The sequence below is a fragment of the Monodon monoceros genome, unplaced genomic scaffold, assembly GCF_005190385.1.
Source record: "Monodon monoceros isolate NGI ecotype Baffin Bay Population unplaced genomic scaffold, NGI_Narwhal_1 Super_Scaffold_16, whole genome shotgun sequence".
In the NCBI taxonomy this organism is placed as follows: domain Eukaryota; kingdom Metazoa; phylum Chordata; class Mammalia; order Artiodactyla; family Monodontidae; genus Monodon; species Monodon monoceros.
Window position 1 is genome coordinate 94,130,411 of NW_021703772.1, and position 16,947 is coordinate 94,147,357.

The following is a 16,947-nucleotide window of genomic DNA, read 5'->3' on the forward strand; positions in this document are numbered from 1 at the left end:
TATAAATATCAATTAAGTCCATCTTGTTTAATGTATCATTTAAAGCTTGTGTTTCCGTATTTATTTTCATTTTGGATGATCTGTCCATTGGTGAAAGTGAGGTGTTAAAGTCCCCTACTATGAATGTGTTACTGTTGATTTCCCCTTTTATGGCTGTTAGCATTTGCCTTATGTATTGAGGTGCTCCTATGTTGGGTGCATAAATATTTACAATTGTTATATTTTCTTCTTGGATCGATCCCTTGATCATTATGTAGTGTCCTTCTTTGTCTCTTCTAATAGTCTTTATTTTAAAGTCTATTTTGTCTGATATGAGAATTGCTACTCCAGCTTTCCTTTGGTTTCCATTTGCATGGAATATCTTTTTCCATCCCCTTACTTTCAGTCTGTATGTGTGTCTAGTTCTGAAGTGGGTCTCTTGTAGACAGCAAATATATGGGTCTTGTTTTTGTATCCATTCAGCCAATCTGTGTCTTTTGGTGGTAGCATTTAGTCCATTCACATTTAAGGTATTTATCGATATGTATGTTCCTATTCCCATTTTCTTAATTGTTTTGGGTTCGTTATTGTAGGTCTTTTCCTTCTCTTGTGTTTCTTGCCTAGAGAAGTTCCTTTAGCATTTGTTGTAAAGCTGGTTTGGTGGTGCTGAACTCTCTCAGCTCTTGCTTGTCTGTAAAGGTTTTAATTTCTCCAGCCAATCTGAATGAGATCCTTGCTGGGTAGAGTAATCTTGGTTGCAGGTTTTTCTCCTTCATCACTTTAAATATGTCCTGCCAGTCCCTTCTGGCTTGCAGAGTTTATGCTGAAAGATCAGCTGTGAACCTTATGGGGATTCCTTTGTGTGTTATTTGTTGTTTTTCCCTTGCTTTTACTATGTTTTCTTTGTATTTAATTTTAGACAGTTTGATTAATATGTGTCTTGGCGTATTTCTCCTTGGATTTATCCTGTATGGGACTCTCTGTGCTTCCTGGACTTGATTAACTATTTCCTTTCCCATATTAGGGAAGTTTTCAACTATAATCTCTTCAAATATTTTCTCAGTCCCTTTCTTTTTCTCTTCTTCTTCTGGAACCCCTATAATTCGAATGTTGGTGCGTTTAATGCTGCCCCAGAGGTCTCTGAGACTGTCCTCAGTTCTTTTCATTCTTTTTTCTTTATTCTGCTCTGCAGTAGTTATTTCCACTATTTTATCTTCCAGGTCACTTATCCGTTCTTCTGCCTCACTTATTCTGCTAGTGATCCCATCTAGAGTATTTTTCATTTCATTTATTTTGTTGTTCATCATTGTTTGTTTCATCTTTAGTTCTTCTAGGTCCTTGTTAAATGTTTCTTGCGTTTTGTCTATTCTATTTCCAAGATTTTGGATCATCTTTACTATCATGGTTCTGAATTCTTTTTCAGGTAGACTGCCTATTTCCTCTTCATTTGTTAGGTCTGGTGCGTTTTTATCTTGCGCCTTCATCTGCTGTGTGTTTTTCTGTCTTCTCATTTTGCTTATCTTACTGTGTTTGGGGTCTCCTTTTTGCAGGCTGCAGGTTCGTAGTTCCCGTTGTTTTTGGTGTCTGTCCCCAGTGGCTAAGGTTGGTTCTGTGGGTTGTGTAGGCTTCCTGGTGGAGGGGCCTAGTGCCTGTGTTCTGGTGGATGAGGCTGGATCTTGTCTTTCTGGTGGGCTGGTCCACGTCTGGTGGTGTGTTTTGGGGTGTCTGTGGACTTATTATGATTTTAGGCAGCGTCTCTGCTACTGGGTGGGGTTGTGTTCCTATCTTGCTGGTTGTTTGGCATAGGATGTCCAGCACTGTAGCTTGCAGGTCGTTGAGTGAAGCTGGGTGCTGGTGTTGAGATGGAGATCTCTGGGAGATTTTCGCCGTTTGATATTATGTGGAGCTGGGAAGTCTATTGTGGACCAGTGTCCTGAAATTGGCTCTCCCACCTCAGAGGCACAGCACTGACTCCTGGCTGCAGCACTAAGAGCCTTTCATCCACACGGCTCTGAATAAAAGGGAGAAAAAGTAGAAAGAAAGAAAGAAAGAGAAGAAGGAAGGAAAGAAAGAAAGAAAAGAGGGAGGAAGGAAGGAGGGAAGGAAGGAAAAAAGAAAGAAAGAAGATAAAGTAAAATAAAATAAGATAAAATATATAAAGTTGTTAAAATAAAATCATAATTATTAAGAGAAAAAAAAGGACGGATAGAGCCCTAGGACAAATGGTGGAAGCAAAGCTATACAGACAAAATCTCACACAGAACCATACACATACACACTCACAAAAAGAGGAAAAGGGGAAAAAATCATAAATCTTGCTCTCAACGTCCACCTCCTTAATTTGGGATGATTCGTTGTCTAAAGGAGGGAAGGAAGGAAAGAAAGAACAAAGATAAAGTAAAATAAAATAAAATAAAAAGTTATTATTAAGAAAAAAAATTTTTTTTAAAACAACAAAAAAACGGACGGATAGAACCCTCGGACAGATGGTGGAAGCAAAGCTATACAGACAAAATCTCACACAGAAGCATACACATACACACTTACAAAAAAAGGAAAAGGGAAAAAAATCATAAATCTTGGTCTCAAAGTCCACCTCCTTAATTTGGGATGATTCGTTGTCTATTCATGTATTCCACAGATGCAGGGTACATCAAGTTGATTGTGGAGCTTTAATCTGCTGCTTCTGAGGCTGCTGGGAGAGATTTCCCTTTCTCTTTGTTCTCATAGCTCCCAGGGATTCAGCTTTGGATTTGGCCCCGCCTCTGCGTGTAGGTCGCCACAGGGCATCTGTTCTTCGCTCAGACAGGATGCGGTTAAAAGAGCAGCTGATTCGGGGGCTCTGGCTCACTCAGGCCGGGGTGGAGGGAGGGGCAAGGAGTGCGGGGCGAGCCTGCGGCGGCAGAGGCCAGCATGACGTTGCACCAGCCTGAGGCGCGCCGTGCGTTCTCCCGGGGGAGTTGTCCCTGGATCCTGGGACCCTGGCAGTGACGGGCTGCACAGGCTCCCCGGCAGGGAGGTGTGGATAGTGACTTGTGGTCTCCCGCAGGCTTCTTGGTGGCGGCAGCAGCAGCCCTAGCATCTTATGCCCGTCTCTGGGGTTCGCACTTTTAGCTGCGGCTGGCGCCCGTCTCTGGAGCTCCTTTAAGCAGCGCTCTGAATCCCCTCTCCTCGCGCACCAGGAAACAAAGACGGAAGAAAAAGTCTCTTGCCTCTTCAGCAGGTCCAAACTTTTCCCCGGACTCCCTCCCGGCCAGCCGTGGCGCACTAACCCGTGCAGGGTGTGTTCACGCCGCCAACCCCAGTCCTCTCCCTGCGATCCGACCGAAGCCCGAGCCTCAGCTCCCAGCCCCGCCCGCCCTGGCGGGGGAGCAGACAAGCAGCCTCTCGGCCTGGTGAGTGCCGGTTGGCACCGATCCTCTGTGCGGGAATCTCGCCGCTTTGCCCCCCGCACCCCTGTTGCTGTGCTCTCCTCCGTGGCTCCGAAGCTTTCCCCCTCCGCCACCCGCAGTCTCTGCCCGCGAAGGGGCTTCCTAGTGTATGGAAGCCTTTCCTCCGTCACGGCTCCCTCCCACTGGTGCAGGTCCCGTTCCTATCCTTTTGTCTCTGTTTATTCTTTTTTCTTTTGCCCTACCCAGGTACGTGGGGGGTTTCTTGCCTTTTAGGGGGTCTGAGGTCTTCTTTCAGCATTCAGTAGGTGTTCTGTAGGAGTTGTTCCACGTGTAGATGTATTTCTGGTGTATCTGTGGGGAGGAAGGTGATCTCTGCGTCTTACTCTTCCGCCATCTTCCCGGAAGTCTCCCCCACATCTTCTTTATCTATTCTCCTGTTGATGGGCATTTTGCTTCCATGTCCTGGCTATTGTAAATAGTGCTGCAATAAACATTGAGGTGCATGTGTCTTTTTTTTTTTTTTTTGCGGTACACGGGCCTCTCACTGTTGTGGCCTCTCCCGTTGTGGAGCACAGGCTCCAGACACGCAGGCTCAGCGGCCATGGCTCCCAGGCCTAGCCAGTCCACAACATGTGGGATCTTCCTGGACCGGGTCACGAACCCGTGTCCCCTGCATCGGCAGGTGGACTCTCAACCACTGCGCCACCAGGGAAACCCACATGTGTCTTTTTGAATTATGGTTTTCTCTGGGTATATGCCCAGTAGTGGGATTGCTGGGTCACATGGTAATTCTATTTTTAGTTATTTAAGGAACCTCCATACTGTTCTCTATAGTGGCTGTATCCATTTACATTCCCACCAACAGTGCAATAGGGTGCCCTTTTCTCCACACCCTCTGAAGCATTTGTTGTTTGTAGATTTTCTGATGATGCCCATTCTAAGCAGTGTGAGGTGATACCTCATTGTAGTTTTGATTTGCATTTCTCTAATAGTGATGTTGAGCAGGTTTTCATGTGCTTCTTGGCCATCTGTATATCTTCTCTGGAGAAATGTCTGTTTTGGTCTTCTGCCCATTTTTGGATTGGGTTGTTTGTTTTTTCAATATTGAGCTGCATGAGCTGTTTATATATTTCGGAGATTAATCCTTTGTCCATTGATTCATTTGCAAAAGTTTTCTCCCATTCTGAAGGTTGTCTTTTCGTTTTCTTTATGGTTTCCTTTGCTGTGCAAAAGCTTTTAAGTTTCGTTAGGTCCCATTTGTTTATTTTTGTTTTTATTTCCATTTCTCTAGGAGGTGGGTCAAAAAGGATCTTGCTATGGTTTATGTCATAGAGTGTTCTGCTTATGTATTCCTTTAAGAGTTTTATAGTGTCTGGCCTTACATTTAGGTCTCTAATCCATTTTGAGTTTATTTTTGTGTGTGGTGTTAGGGAGTGTTCTAATTTCATTCTTTTACATGTAGCTGTCCACTTTTCCCAGCACCACTTATTGAAGAGACTGTCTTTTCTCCATTGTATATCCTTGCCTTATTTGTCATAGATTAGTTGACCATAGGTGCGCGGGTTTATATCTGAGCTTTCTATCCTGTTCCATTGATCAGTATTTCTGTTTTTGTGACAGTACGATATTGTGTTGATTACTGTAGCTTTGTAGTATAGTCTGAAGTCAGGAAGTCTGATTCCTCCAACTCCGTTTTTTTCCCTCAATACTGCTTTGGCTATTCGGGATCTTTTGTGACTCCATACAAATTTTAAGATTTTTTATTCTAGTTCTGTAGAAAATGCCATTGGTAATTTGATAGGGCTTACACTGAATGTGTAGATTACTTTGGGTAGTATAGTAATTTTCACAGTATTGATTCTTCCAATCCAAGAACATGGTATATCTCTCCATCTGTTGGTATCAGTGTCTTATAGTTTTCTGCATACAGGTCTTTTGTCTCCCTAGGTAGGTTTATTCCTAGGTATTTTATTCTTTTTGTTGCAATGGTAAATGGGAGTGTTTCCTTAATTTCTCTTTCAGATTTTTCATCATTAGTGTATGGGAATGTAAAAGATTTCTGTGCATTAATTTTGTATCCTGCAACTTTACCAATTTCATTAATTAGCTCTAGTAGTATTCTCGTGGCATCTCTTGGATTCTCTATGTATAGTATCATCTCATCTGCAAACAGTGACAGTTTTACTTTTTGTTTTCCAATTTGGATTCCTTTTATTTCTTTTTCTTCTCTGATTGCCATGGCTAGGACTTCCAAAACTATGTTGAATAATAGTGGTGAGAGTGGACATCCTTATCTTGTTCCTGATCTTAGAGGAAATGCTTTCAGTTTTTCACAATTGAGAATGATGTTTGCTGTGGGTTTGTCATATATGGCCTTTATTATGTTGAAGTAGGTTCCCTCTATGCCCACTTTCTGGAGAGCTTTTATCATAAATGGGTGTTGAATTTTGTCAAAAGCTTTTTCTGCATCTATTGAGATGATCATATGGTTTTTATTATTCAGTTTGTTAATATGGTGTATCACATTGATTGATTTGTGTATATTGAATCCTTGCATCCCTGCCTAAATCCCACTTGATCATGGTGTATGATCCTTTGAATGTGTTGTTGGATTCTGTTTGCTAGTATTTTGTTGAGGATTTTTACATCTGTATTCATCAGTGATATTGGTCTGTAATTGTCTTCTTTTGTAGTATCTTTGTCTGGTTTTGGTATCAGGGTGATGGTGGCCTCATAGAATGAGTTTGGGAGTGTTCCTTCCTCTGCAATTTTTGGGAAGAGTTTGAGAAGGATGGGTGTTAGTTCTTCTCTAAATGATAGAATTCATCTGTGAAGCCATCTGGTCCTGGACTTTGTTGGAAGATTTTGTTTTGTTGTTTGTTTTTAAAAAATTTTTTTAATTAATTAATTTTATTTATTTATTTACTGGCTGCATCAGGTTTTCGTTGCTGCATGTGGGCTTTCTCTAGTTGCAGGGAGTGGGGGCTACTCTTCGTTGTGGTCTGCACAGCCTTCTCGTTGCAGTGGCTTCTTTTGTTGCAGAGCACAGGCTCTAGGCACGCGGGCTTAGTTGCTCCACGGCATGTGGGATCTTCCCAGACAGGGCTTGAACCCGTGTCCCCTGCGTTGGCCGGTGGATTCTTAACCACTGTGCCATCAGGGAAGCCCTGTTGGAAGATTTTTAATCACAGTTTCAATGTCATTACTTGTGATTGGTCTGTTCATATTTTCTGTTTCTTCCTGGTTCTGTCTTGGAAGGTTATACCTTTCTAAGAATTTGTCCATTTCTTCCAGGTTGTCCATTTTATTGGCATAGAGCTGCTTGTAGTAGTCTCCTAGGATGCTTTGTATTTCTGCAGTGTCTGTTGCAACTTCTCCTTTTTCATTTCTAATTTTATTGATTTGAGTCCTCTCGCTCTTTTTCTTGATGAGTCTGGTTAATGGTTTATCAATTTTGTTTATCTTCTCAAAGAACCAGATTTTTGTTTTATTGATCTTTGCTATTGTTTTTTTTGTTCCTATTTCATTTATTTCTGCTCTGATCTTTATGATTTTTTTCCTTCTAGTAACTTTAGGTTTTGTTTGTTCTTCTTTCTCTACTTCTTTTAGGTGTAAGTTTAGATTGTTTATTTGAGATTTTTCTTGTTTCTTGAGGTAGGCTTGTATAGCTATAAACTTCCCTCTTAGAACTGCTTTTGCTGCATCCCATAGGTTTTGGATCGTCGTGTTTTCATTATCATTTGTCTCTAGGTATTTTCTGATTTCCTCTTTGATTTCTTCAGTGATCTCTTGGTTATTTAGTAAGGTATTGTTTAGCCTCCATGTGTTTGTGTTTTTTTACGTTTTTACCCTGTAATTCATTTCTAATCTCATAGCGTTGTGGTCAGAAAAGATGCTTGATATGATTTCAATTTTCTTAAATTTATTGTGGCTTGGTGTGTGACCCAAGATGTGATCTATCCTGGAGAATTTCCGTGCACACTTGAGAAGAAAGTGTAATCTGCTGTTTTTGGATGGAATGTCCTATAAATATCAATGAAATCTATCTGGTTTATTGTGTCATCCAAAGCTTGTGTTTCCTTATTAATTTTCTGTTTGCAAAGAAAAAAATATATTTTCTGTTTGGATGATCTGTTCATTGGTGTAAGTGAGGTGTTAAAGTCCCCCACTATTATTGTGTTACTGTCGATTTCCTCTTTTATAGCTGTTAGCAGTTGCCTTATGTATTGAGGTGCTCCTATGTTGGGTGCATATATATTTATAATTGTTATATCTTTTTCCTGGATTGATCCCTTGATCATTATGTAGTGTCCTTCCTTGTCTCTTGTAACATTCTTTATTTTAAACTTTATTTTATCTGATATGAGCATTGCTACTCCAGCTTTCTTTTGATTTCCATTTGCATGGAATATGTTTTTCCATCCCCTCACTTTCAGGCTGTAAGTGTCCCTAGGTCTGAAGTGTGTCTCTTGTAGACACTATATATATGGGTCTTGTTTTTGTATCCATTCAGCAAGCCTGTGTCTTTTGGTTGGAGCATTTAATCCATTCACGTTTAAGGTAATCATCGATATGTACGTTCCTATGACCATTTTCTTAATTGTTTTGGGTTTGTTTTTGTAGGTCCTTTTCTTCTCTTGTGCTTCCCACTTAGAGAAGTTTCTTTAGCATTTGTTGTAGAGCTGGTTTGGTGGTGCTGAATTCTATTAGCTTTTGCTTGTCTGTAAAGCTCTTGATTTCTCCATCAAATCTGAATGAGGTCTTTGCCAGGTAGAGTAATCTTGGTTGTAGGTTCTTCCCTTTCATCACTTTAAGTATATCATGCCACTCCCTTCTGGCTTGTAGAGTTTCTGCTGAGAAATTAGCTGTTAACCTTATGGGAGTTCCCTTGTATGTTATTTGTCATTTTTCCGATGATGCTTTCAATAATTTTTCTTTGTCTTTAATATTTGCCAATTTGGTTACTGTGTGTCTCAGCGTGTTTCACCTTGGGTTTATCCTGTATGGGTCTCTCTGCACTTCCTGGACTTGGGTGGCTATTGCCTTTCCCATGTTAGGGAAGTTTTCGACTACAATCTCTTCAAATATTTTCTCGGGTCCTTTCTCTCTCTGTTCTCTTTCTGGGACCCCTATAATGCGAATGTTGTTGCATTTAATGTTGTCTCAGAGGTTTCCTAAGCTGTCTTCATTTCTTTTCATTCTTTTTTCTTTATTCTGTTCTGCAGCCGTGAATTCCATCATTCTGTCTTCCAGGTCACTTATCCGTTCTTTTGCCTCAGTTATTCTGCTATTGATTCCTTCTATTGTAGTTTTCATTTCAGTTATTGTATTGTTCATCTCTGTTTGTTTGTTCTTTAATTCTTCTAGGTCTTTGTTAAACATTTCTTGCATCTTCTCCATCTTTTCCTCCATTCTTTTTCCAGGGTCCTGGATCATCTTCACTATCAGTATTCTGAATTCTTTTTCTGGAAGGTTGCCTATCTCCACTTCATTTAGTTGTTTTTCTGGGGTTTTATCTTATTCCTTCATCTGGTACACAGCCCTCTGCCTTTTCATCTTGTCTGTCTTTCTGTGAATGTGGTTTTTGTTCCACAGGCTGCAGGATTGTAGTTCTTGCTTCTGCTGTCTGCCCTCTGGTGGATGAGGCTATCTACGAGGCTTGTGCAAGTTTCCTGATGGGAGGGACTGGTGGTGGGTAGAGCTGGGTGTTGCTCTGGTGGGCAGAGCTCAGTAAAACTTTAATCCGCTCGTCTGCTGATGGGTGTGGCTGGGTTCCCTCCCTGTTGGATGTTTGGCCTGAGGCGACCCAACACTGGAGCCTACCCGGGCTCTTTGGTGGGGCTAATGGCGGACTCTGGGAGGGCTCATGCCAAGGAGTACTTCCCAGAACTTCTGCTGCCAGTGTCCTTGTTCTCACAGTGAGACAGAGCCACCCCCCGCCTCTGCAGGAGACCCTCCAACACCGGCAGGTAGGTCTGGTTCAGTCTCCTATGGGGTCACTGCTCCTTCCCCCGCGTTTCGATGCACACACTACTTTGTGTGTGCCCTCCAAGAGTGGAGTCTTTGTTTCCCCCAGTCCTGTAGTCAAATCCTGCTAGCCTTCAAAGTCTGATTCTCTAGGAATTCCTCCTCCCACTGACAGACCCCCAGGTTCGGAAGCCTGACATGGGGCTCAGAACCTTCACTCCAGTGGGTGGACTTCTGTGGTATAAGTGTTCTCCAGTTTGTGCGTCACCCCACCCAGCAGTTATGGGATTTGATTTTATTGTGATAGCACTCCTCCTACCATCTCATTGTGGCTTCTCCTTTGTCTTTGCATGTGGGGTATCTTTTTTGGTGAGTTCCAGTGTCTTCCTGTCGATGATTGTTCAGCAGTTAGTTGTGATTCTGGTGTTCTCGCAAGAGGGAGTGGGAGCTCGTCCTTCTACTTCGCCATCTTGAACCAATCTCGAATATACTTTTTATTAATTGAAGTATAGTTGATTAGTTTGTTAGTTGGTTATTTTCAGGTGTACAGCACAGTGGTACAGTCACACACACACACATGCACACACACACACACATATATTCCTTTTCAGATTCTTTTTCGTTATAGGTTATTACAAAATATTGAGTTTAGCTCCCTGTGTTATACAGTAGGTTCTTGTTGGTTATCTGTTTTCTACATAGTAGTGTGTATATGTTAATAACAAGCTCCTAATTTATCCCTCCCCCTACCCCCCTTTCCCTTTTGGTAACTATAATTTTGTTTTTTGTGTCTGTGAGTTTCTTTCTGTTTTGTAACTAATTCATTTGTATCATTTTTTTTTACATCAATATAAGTTTAAGTTTTCTGGTTGCGTAATATAAATTGAAGTAGAGCTGACTTCCTTTTTAGGGGAGATCGGAAATATGGGGAATGGTAGAATACAATGAAGAGAAGTACTTGGATAACTATGCATAGTTGTCCTTTGGAATCTGATGGTGGTGGGATTTTTTTTCCCCCCTGGAGTATGTTTTGGAGAAGTACTTGTAGTAGAAAACATGGGCAAGAAAAACCTGAAAAAGTGATTTTCCTGAGGGATTTTTGAGATTCTGGGTGTGAGCAGTATTGTTTTAGGGCCAGAAGAGTCTTTTCAAAATTCAGCTCTAGTTATGTCATCTCCTAATTGAAAACCTCATTGCTTTTTTTTTTTAACTTTATTTTTTAAATTTAAATTTACTTATTTATTTATTTTAATTTTGGCTGCATTGGGTCCTCATTGCTGCGCACGGGCTTTGCTTTAGTTGCGGTGACAGGGGGCTACTCTTGTTGCAGTGCACGGGCTTCTCATTGCGATGGCTTCTCTTGTTGCGGAGCCCGGACTCTAGGCGCAGGGGCTTCAGTAGTTGTGGCTTGCGGGCTCTAGAGTGCAGGCTCAGTAGTTGTGGCACATGGGCTTAGTTGCTCCACGGCATGTGGGATCCTCCCAGACCAGGGCTCGAACCTGTGTCCCCTGCATTGGCAGGCAGATTCTTAACCACTGCGCCGCCAGAGAAGCCTGAAAACCTCATTGCTTTTTGACAGATAAAATTCCTTAACCGATGTATGGCCCTACGTGATCTTGTCACTTTGTACCAAGAATGTCTTGCTTTCTCACCTCCAGCCCCAGTGGTGTTATTTCTTACTGTGGTCTTATTTCTTATTCCTCTGCCTCAGATATTTTTCACTCTCATCTTTGCCTCTCTACCTTTTAGCTCTTGTCTGCTCTTCAGATCCCAGCTCAAGCAACACTTCTGAAAATTGTCTCCCCAACTCTGATTGGCTCAAATCCCTTATTTTAAGCTCTCTATACACTGTGTGTTTCTCCTTCATAGCTCTGGTGATGGTAGAAGTTTTATATTAATTTGTTGCTTATTTGATACATGTCTCCCTAACTAGATTATAAACACAATTGAGGACAGGAACTGTGTTTGTTTTTACTTACATCATCCCAGGACCTAGTGTGGTTCTTGGCGCATAATAGACCCTCAATAAATATTGTTGAATGTATGTGAATGAGTGCATAAGTGAATGAAGTCATAGTTTCTGCTCTCAAGGAAGTCCCAGGCCAGTGGGAAGATAGCAGCTGCAATCCAAAATGAGAAGTATGTTCTATTAGAGATATCAGTACAGTTTTTCAAAGGGGGAGGTACTGATTAATGAAATCCCAAAGCCTAGAAACCATCACTTTAGGTCCTGAGGAATTTTGAAGGAGAGAGAGAGAGAGAGAAAGCAATATGATCAGATACATACTTTGGAAAATTTTCTCTGGCCACAGTATGGAAGATGGATTGTACCCAGACTAAGCCAAGAGGCAGGGGTATACATAAGAGATTATTTCAATAGTCCTGCTGAAACTTGAGGACCTGAATTTAGTTGGGAGCGTTAGGGAAGAAAGAATAGATAAGAAGTGAAAGATATATGTTAAAATGGCAGAATCTATCAGAGTTAATGTCAGGTTTGATATGGGTGAAGGAGAGAATTTTGGTGACTGGGTGATGCCATTAATCAGAGTTGGGACTATAGGAAGTGGAACTTTTTTGGGATAAAGGGATTGAGTTATATTGGGGGCATATGATTCTGTAAAGTATCACAGTATTGTAGCTTTTTTTTTTTTTTTTTTTTAATGCCTAAAGCTGTTAGGACTTGTTGAAACATTGTCTCCCCGTTACTTCTGAATACCACATTTTTCTGGTTTTCCTCCTACCTTACTGGGCACTACTCAGTTTTCAATGCTGGCTACCTCCATCCGACTTCCACATGCTGCTGAATCCCAGGTATTTGTCCTGGGTTCTTTTGGTTCTCTGCTCTACTTTTTCTCTCAGTGATTTCATCCAGTCTTATTTTTTTAAATACCTTTTGTACACTGATGGCCTCTCCGCAGCTTCCCTCTTGAAGTCTCCAGAGTAATATACCTAACTGCTTACTGGACATTCCTACTTAAATGTCTAAGACACATCTGAAATATAACAAGTCCAACAGTAGAACTATATATATATATATATATATATATATATATATATATTTTTTTTTTTGTGGTAAGCGGGCCTCTCACTGTTGTGGCCTCTCCCGTTGCGGAGCACAGACTCCGGACGCGCAGGCTCAGCGGCCATGGCTCACGGGCCCAACCGCTACGCGGCATGTGGGATACTCCCGGACCGGGGCACGAACCCATGTCCCCTGCATCGGCGGGCGGACTCTCAACCACTGCGCCACCAAGGAAGCCCACAGTAGAACTATTGATTCTCTTTCTTCCTAAATCTGTTTTTCCCACTCTTCCTCATGATGGTAAAATAAATCTGCTTAGCTGCTCTAGTGAAAAAAACTAGGAGTCAAGGCATCTGTGTCTAAGGTATGGATGAGTTTAATACCTTTAGCTACATTTCAGAGGCTAAAGGTCCCCAGAGTTATTGCACAGAAAAGACATCATTAGAAAGCCCTTCTTGGGCTTCCCTGGTGGCGCAATGGTTAGGAATCCGCCTGCCAATGCAGGGGATACGGTTCGAACCCTGGTCCAGGAAGATCCCACATGCCGCCGAGTAACTAATCCTGTGCACCACAACTACTCAGCCTGCACTCTAGAGCCCACAAGCCACAACTACTAAGCCCACGTGCCATGACTACTGAAACCCATGCCCCTAGAGCCCGTGCTGCACAACAAGAGAAGCCACTGCAACGAGAAGCCCGTGAACCGCAACGAAGAATAGCCCCCGCTCACTGCAACTAGAGAAAGCCCACGTGCAGCAACGAAGATCCAACGCAGCCAAAAATAAATAAATAAAATAAATAAATTTTAGAAAAAAGGAAAGAAAGCCCTTCTTTACATTCGGATTAAAGAGGAATTTTCTCATCTTTTCTTGCATCTGCATAGTTTCATTTTATCTTAGAGTTAATCTTTGATCAAATCGAAGTTGGAGTTGTCCTTATGTTTGCTGTAAGAAATGAACCTAATTTTATTGCAGTGTTGTTTGTAATTGCAAAATATTGGAAAATTACATGTAATGTTTGAATGTAGGAGACTGATTGAACAAACTGTGGTGCACTCACACATAACAGACAGGCACCTGGGTATCAGCCTTGATTTCTTTCCTTCCCATCTCCCCTTGTTCTCACATTTATCAAGTGCTGTTGCTTCTCCCTACAGCCCCATCTCACATCCCCTTTCTACTACTCTTGCCCAAGTCACCATCATTTCTTGCCTAGTCTCCCTAGTACCATTCTTGACCCCTTTAAATAATTTTCTACACAGCTGCTAATGTGTTTTTTTAAACCTAAGTCACAGCATGTCACAAACCTATTTTAAAAACACTCCAATGGCTTCCTATAAAACTTAATATGAAAATCTAAACTTGACCTTGGCCTGCTTATCTGGCCAGCTTTTCCGCTTTGTCGCTACTTCTCTCCCCCTTGCTCACAAGCTCTGCCACAGCTCTTTTCTGCCTCAGAGCCTTTGCTGCTCCAGCCTTTGCCCGCAAGACTCTTCTCCATGGCTCGCTCTTTCTACTGGTCGAGTCTTAGTTCAAAGTCCTCTTTAAAGTGGTGTTCTCTGGCCTCACAGCTCAATGTTTTATCTCCCATCCTTCCCCTAGTCACTCTATACATTTCCTTGTTTTCATTTCTGCATAATGTTTATCAGTATGAGAAGAATTCCCTCTCTTTCTTCCTTCCCTCCCTCCCTTCCTTCCTTCCTCCCTCCCTCCCTCTCACTCTCCATTCCTCCTTTCTTTGTCCTCCTTCATTTATTTATGTTTCTTACCCTCCAGATTGTAGGCTTCATCAGAGAAGGAATTTTATCCTTTTTGTTAACTTCTATATCCCCAGTGTCTGGAACTGTCCTACAGTACTGGCACATCATATAAATACTCTGACTATGAATATACCCGGTATCTATTTAAACTATGTATCTATAGATCTATGATACTAAATGAGATGATCAAGTTACTTTTCATAATAACACAATCATTAAACACTGTGTTAACAGTGCTCAAATATATATTATTTGAAAAGGAACAGATATTTTCCCCAAAGAATGGGGAAGGAAAAGAATAATAACACATGCTTCATGTTGCTGTTTTGCACCATTTTGTTTTTCTTTTTAGGCAGATTGGAGTAACAGAGTGGTGGGTGGGTAAAGTCCTAGAAAGCAACAGGAGTAGCAAGAAAGAGATGGAGTTACAGACTAAATAAATGAAGAAAAAATAACGGGATGGGTGTAGTTTAGCAAAAATTAAATCAGTACAAATCACATGCCAGTACTCAACTTGATTTTCTGGACTAATGGAAGGGAAAAGAAGTATGAATGAAACTGAAGCAAGAGGGTAATTTAGAAAAATTATATTTGATTTTAGAATTCAGCCAGAGGAACATGAACCACAGACGTTCATCACCCTTCCCAGGACCAAGTTCATTTTCAGCAGTCCAGGTGGGATGACCAGAAATGAAGTGAGTAGAACAAGGCTACCCTGGTATTGCCCTGCTCAGTCTCTACAGCCTTCTTTAAACATTCTGCTGTGTATTTTAAATTAAAAGAGCTTCCGTAAAAGTAAATTACATACTGAAACTTTTCTCCAGAATAGATAAGTTCTCATTCATATGGGAACTATGTTCCCATAGTTTTGCCTTCCTATCTATTTCCTATCTTCCAAACCTAAACATGCCTTATCCATCCATATAGACTCAGCCCAAGTTCCAGCTTCTGTGAAGATCTGCCCAAAGTTTGAAGCCAAATGAATTTTTCTTACTGAAACTTCTGTGACACGCATGTTTTATTGCTTAGTTATTATTCCATGAACATGTGTCTTGCCTCCTTAATTGGGCTGTAAGCTCCTAGATGTTATGGGATATGTATATCATTTATTTTTTTGGAGCCTAAAGCACTCCCAGCCCACTTCTGGGCTAATGGAAGGTGTTAAAGTGAATAAAAACAGTTTATTTGGGCCCTATGAACATATATTTGCTCAAAGTAGAACCTACCTGAACGCTCTGGGATGAATCTGTTATTTTTTCCATATAAATCATTAATGACATTTTGCTTTTTATTTCTGACATTAATTTAAAAGGCACTGGGAAAATTATTTTTGATTTGCACATGAAATAATGTACTGCTTTTCTGAATAAAAGCACGAGTCATTTTTGTTTGAACAATTTAGGATATATATTCTATTTCTAGATAAAAGTGTTCAAAATAGGATTTTAGTGATACATAAGTGATACATATTTAAAAACAAAAACAAAAATAAAATATCTTCTTGAAATTTGCCTTTGTAGTAAATTCAGTCATTCAAATTGTTTTCTCTCAAGACCCAAAAATTTTAGAGCATTGCCAGCTTTGAGTTTATCCTGAAAAAGAAAAGATTTTATTTTAAAGCATTATTTAATGGTTGTTTTAAAGTACTTAGTAAGTGTCTTCATCAGGTTTTTAAAAACTCAATTCCCCAGTGTGAGAGAAAAATATTAGCAGGTTAAACAATGAATCTCTTGACCCATGTTTCACCTCACTGTTTTTCAAATTATATTCATATATTTGTTTGGAACAGTCTTTTAAAAGCAAAAATATAAACGGTGTGTGGTATATTTGTGCTTTTATTATTTTCCCTATTTCTCAAATATGTTGACAATCATGGACAAAAAATGGATTTTTTTGAATTTTGAAACATGTAAATATGTATTTATGTTATAAGTAACGTATAAAATGTATATTTGTTTTATGCTTATTTTTGTAATAACAGTTCCTAGTGAAAGATTTCTGCGAATGCTTTTTATACAACATAATAGAATGATAAGTTTAAATATATTAGAAACAGAATTACGATATGACCCAACAATTCTACTCCTAGTTATACAGCCAAAAGAATTAAAAACAGGGACTCAGATACTTGTATGTGAATGTTCACAGCAGCCAAAAGATGGAAACAACCTAAGCATACATCAACAGATGAATAGATTTTTAAATGTGGTATAAACATAAATGGAATATTCAGGCCCCAAAAGGAATGAAGTTCTTTTTTTTCTTCCAGTTTTATTGAGATATAATTGATATAGAACACTATATAAGTTTAAGGTGTACAACATAATGATTTGACTTATGTACATCATGAAATGATCACAATAAGTTTAGTGAACATCCATCATGTCGTATAGATACATTAAAGAAACAGAAAAAAATATTTTTTTCCTTGGGATGAGAACTCTTAGGATTTAGTTTCTTAATAACTTTCATATATAACATATAGCAGCATTAATTATATTTATCATGTTGTACATTACAACCCTAGTACTTATTTATCTTGTAACTGGAAGTTTGTACCTTTTAACTAACTGCTTTCAGTTCCCCCTTTGTCCTCTATTTGAAATCTAAGTTTGAAACTTGGTTGTGGGAGGAGGGGAGGAGAATTACAACAGGGAAAACCCTCTTAGGAAAATGACTTTCTTTTTACAGGACCCTCCAGTGAGTTTTAGGTCTGTAAGATAAGACAGTTGGAAAGAGTGCCCAGAAGTCATCTAGCCACCTACCACCTTCTTGGTGTATGTGTTGTCCTTTCACATGGCCCTGAATAAAAAGTAAGCTCTTTTGGA

The 16,947-nt window shown here is 40.3% G+C and overlaps 1 protein-coding gene across 4 annotated transcripts in view; it reads right to left on the reverse strand.

Annotated features, from left to right (window-relative positions):
- Nucleotides 1-13,248: 13,248 nt before the first annotated feature.
- ACMSD (aminocarboxymuconate semialdehyde decarboxylase) overlaps nt 13,249-16,947 on the reverse strand; it is a 64,484-nt gene continuing 60,785 nt past the window's right edge. For 3 of the 4 annotated variants that reach the window (XM_029226158.1, XM_029226159.1, XM_029226157.1), the window contains one exon: nt 13,249-15,711. In XM_029226158.1, the coding sequence (XP_029081991.1) occupies nt 15,649-15,711 (63 nt within the window). In that variant the 3' untranslated portion in view covers nt 13,249-15,648. The remainder of the gene's footprint in view (nt 15,712-16,947) is intronic. The other variant, XM_029226156.1, reaches the window with a different exon arrangement.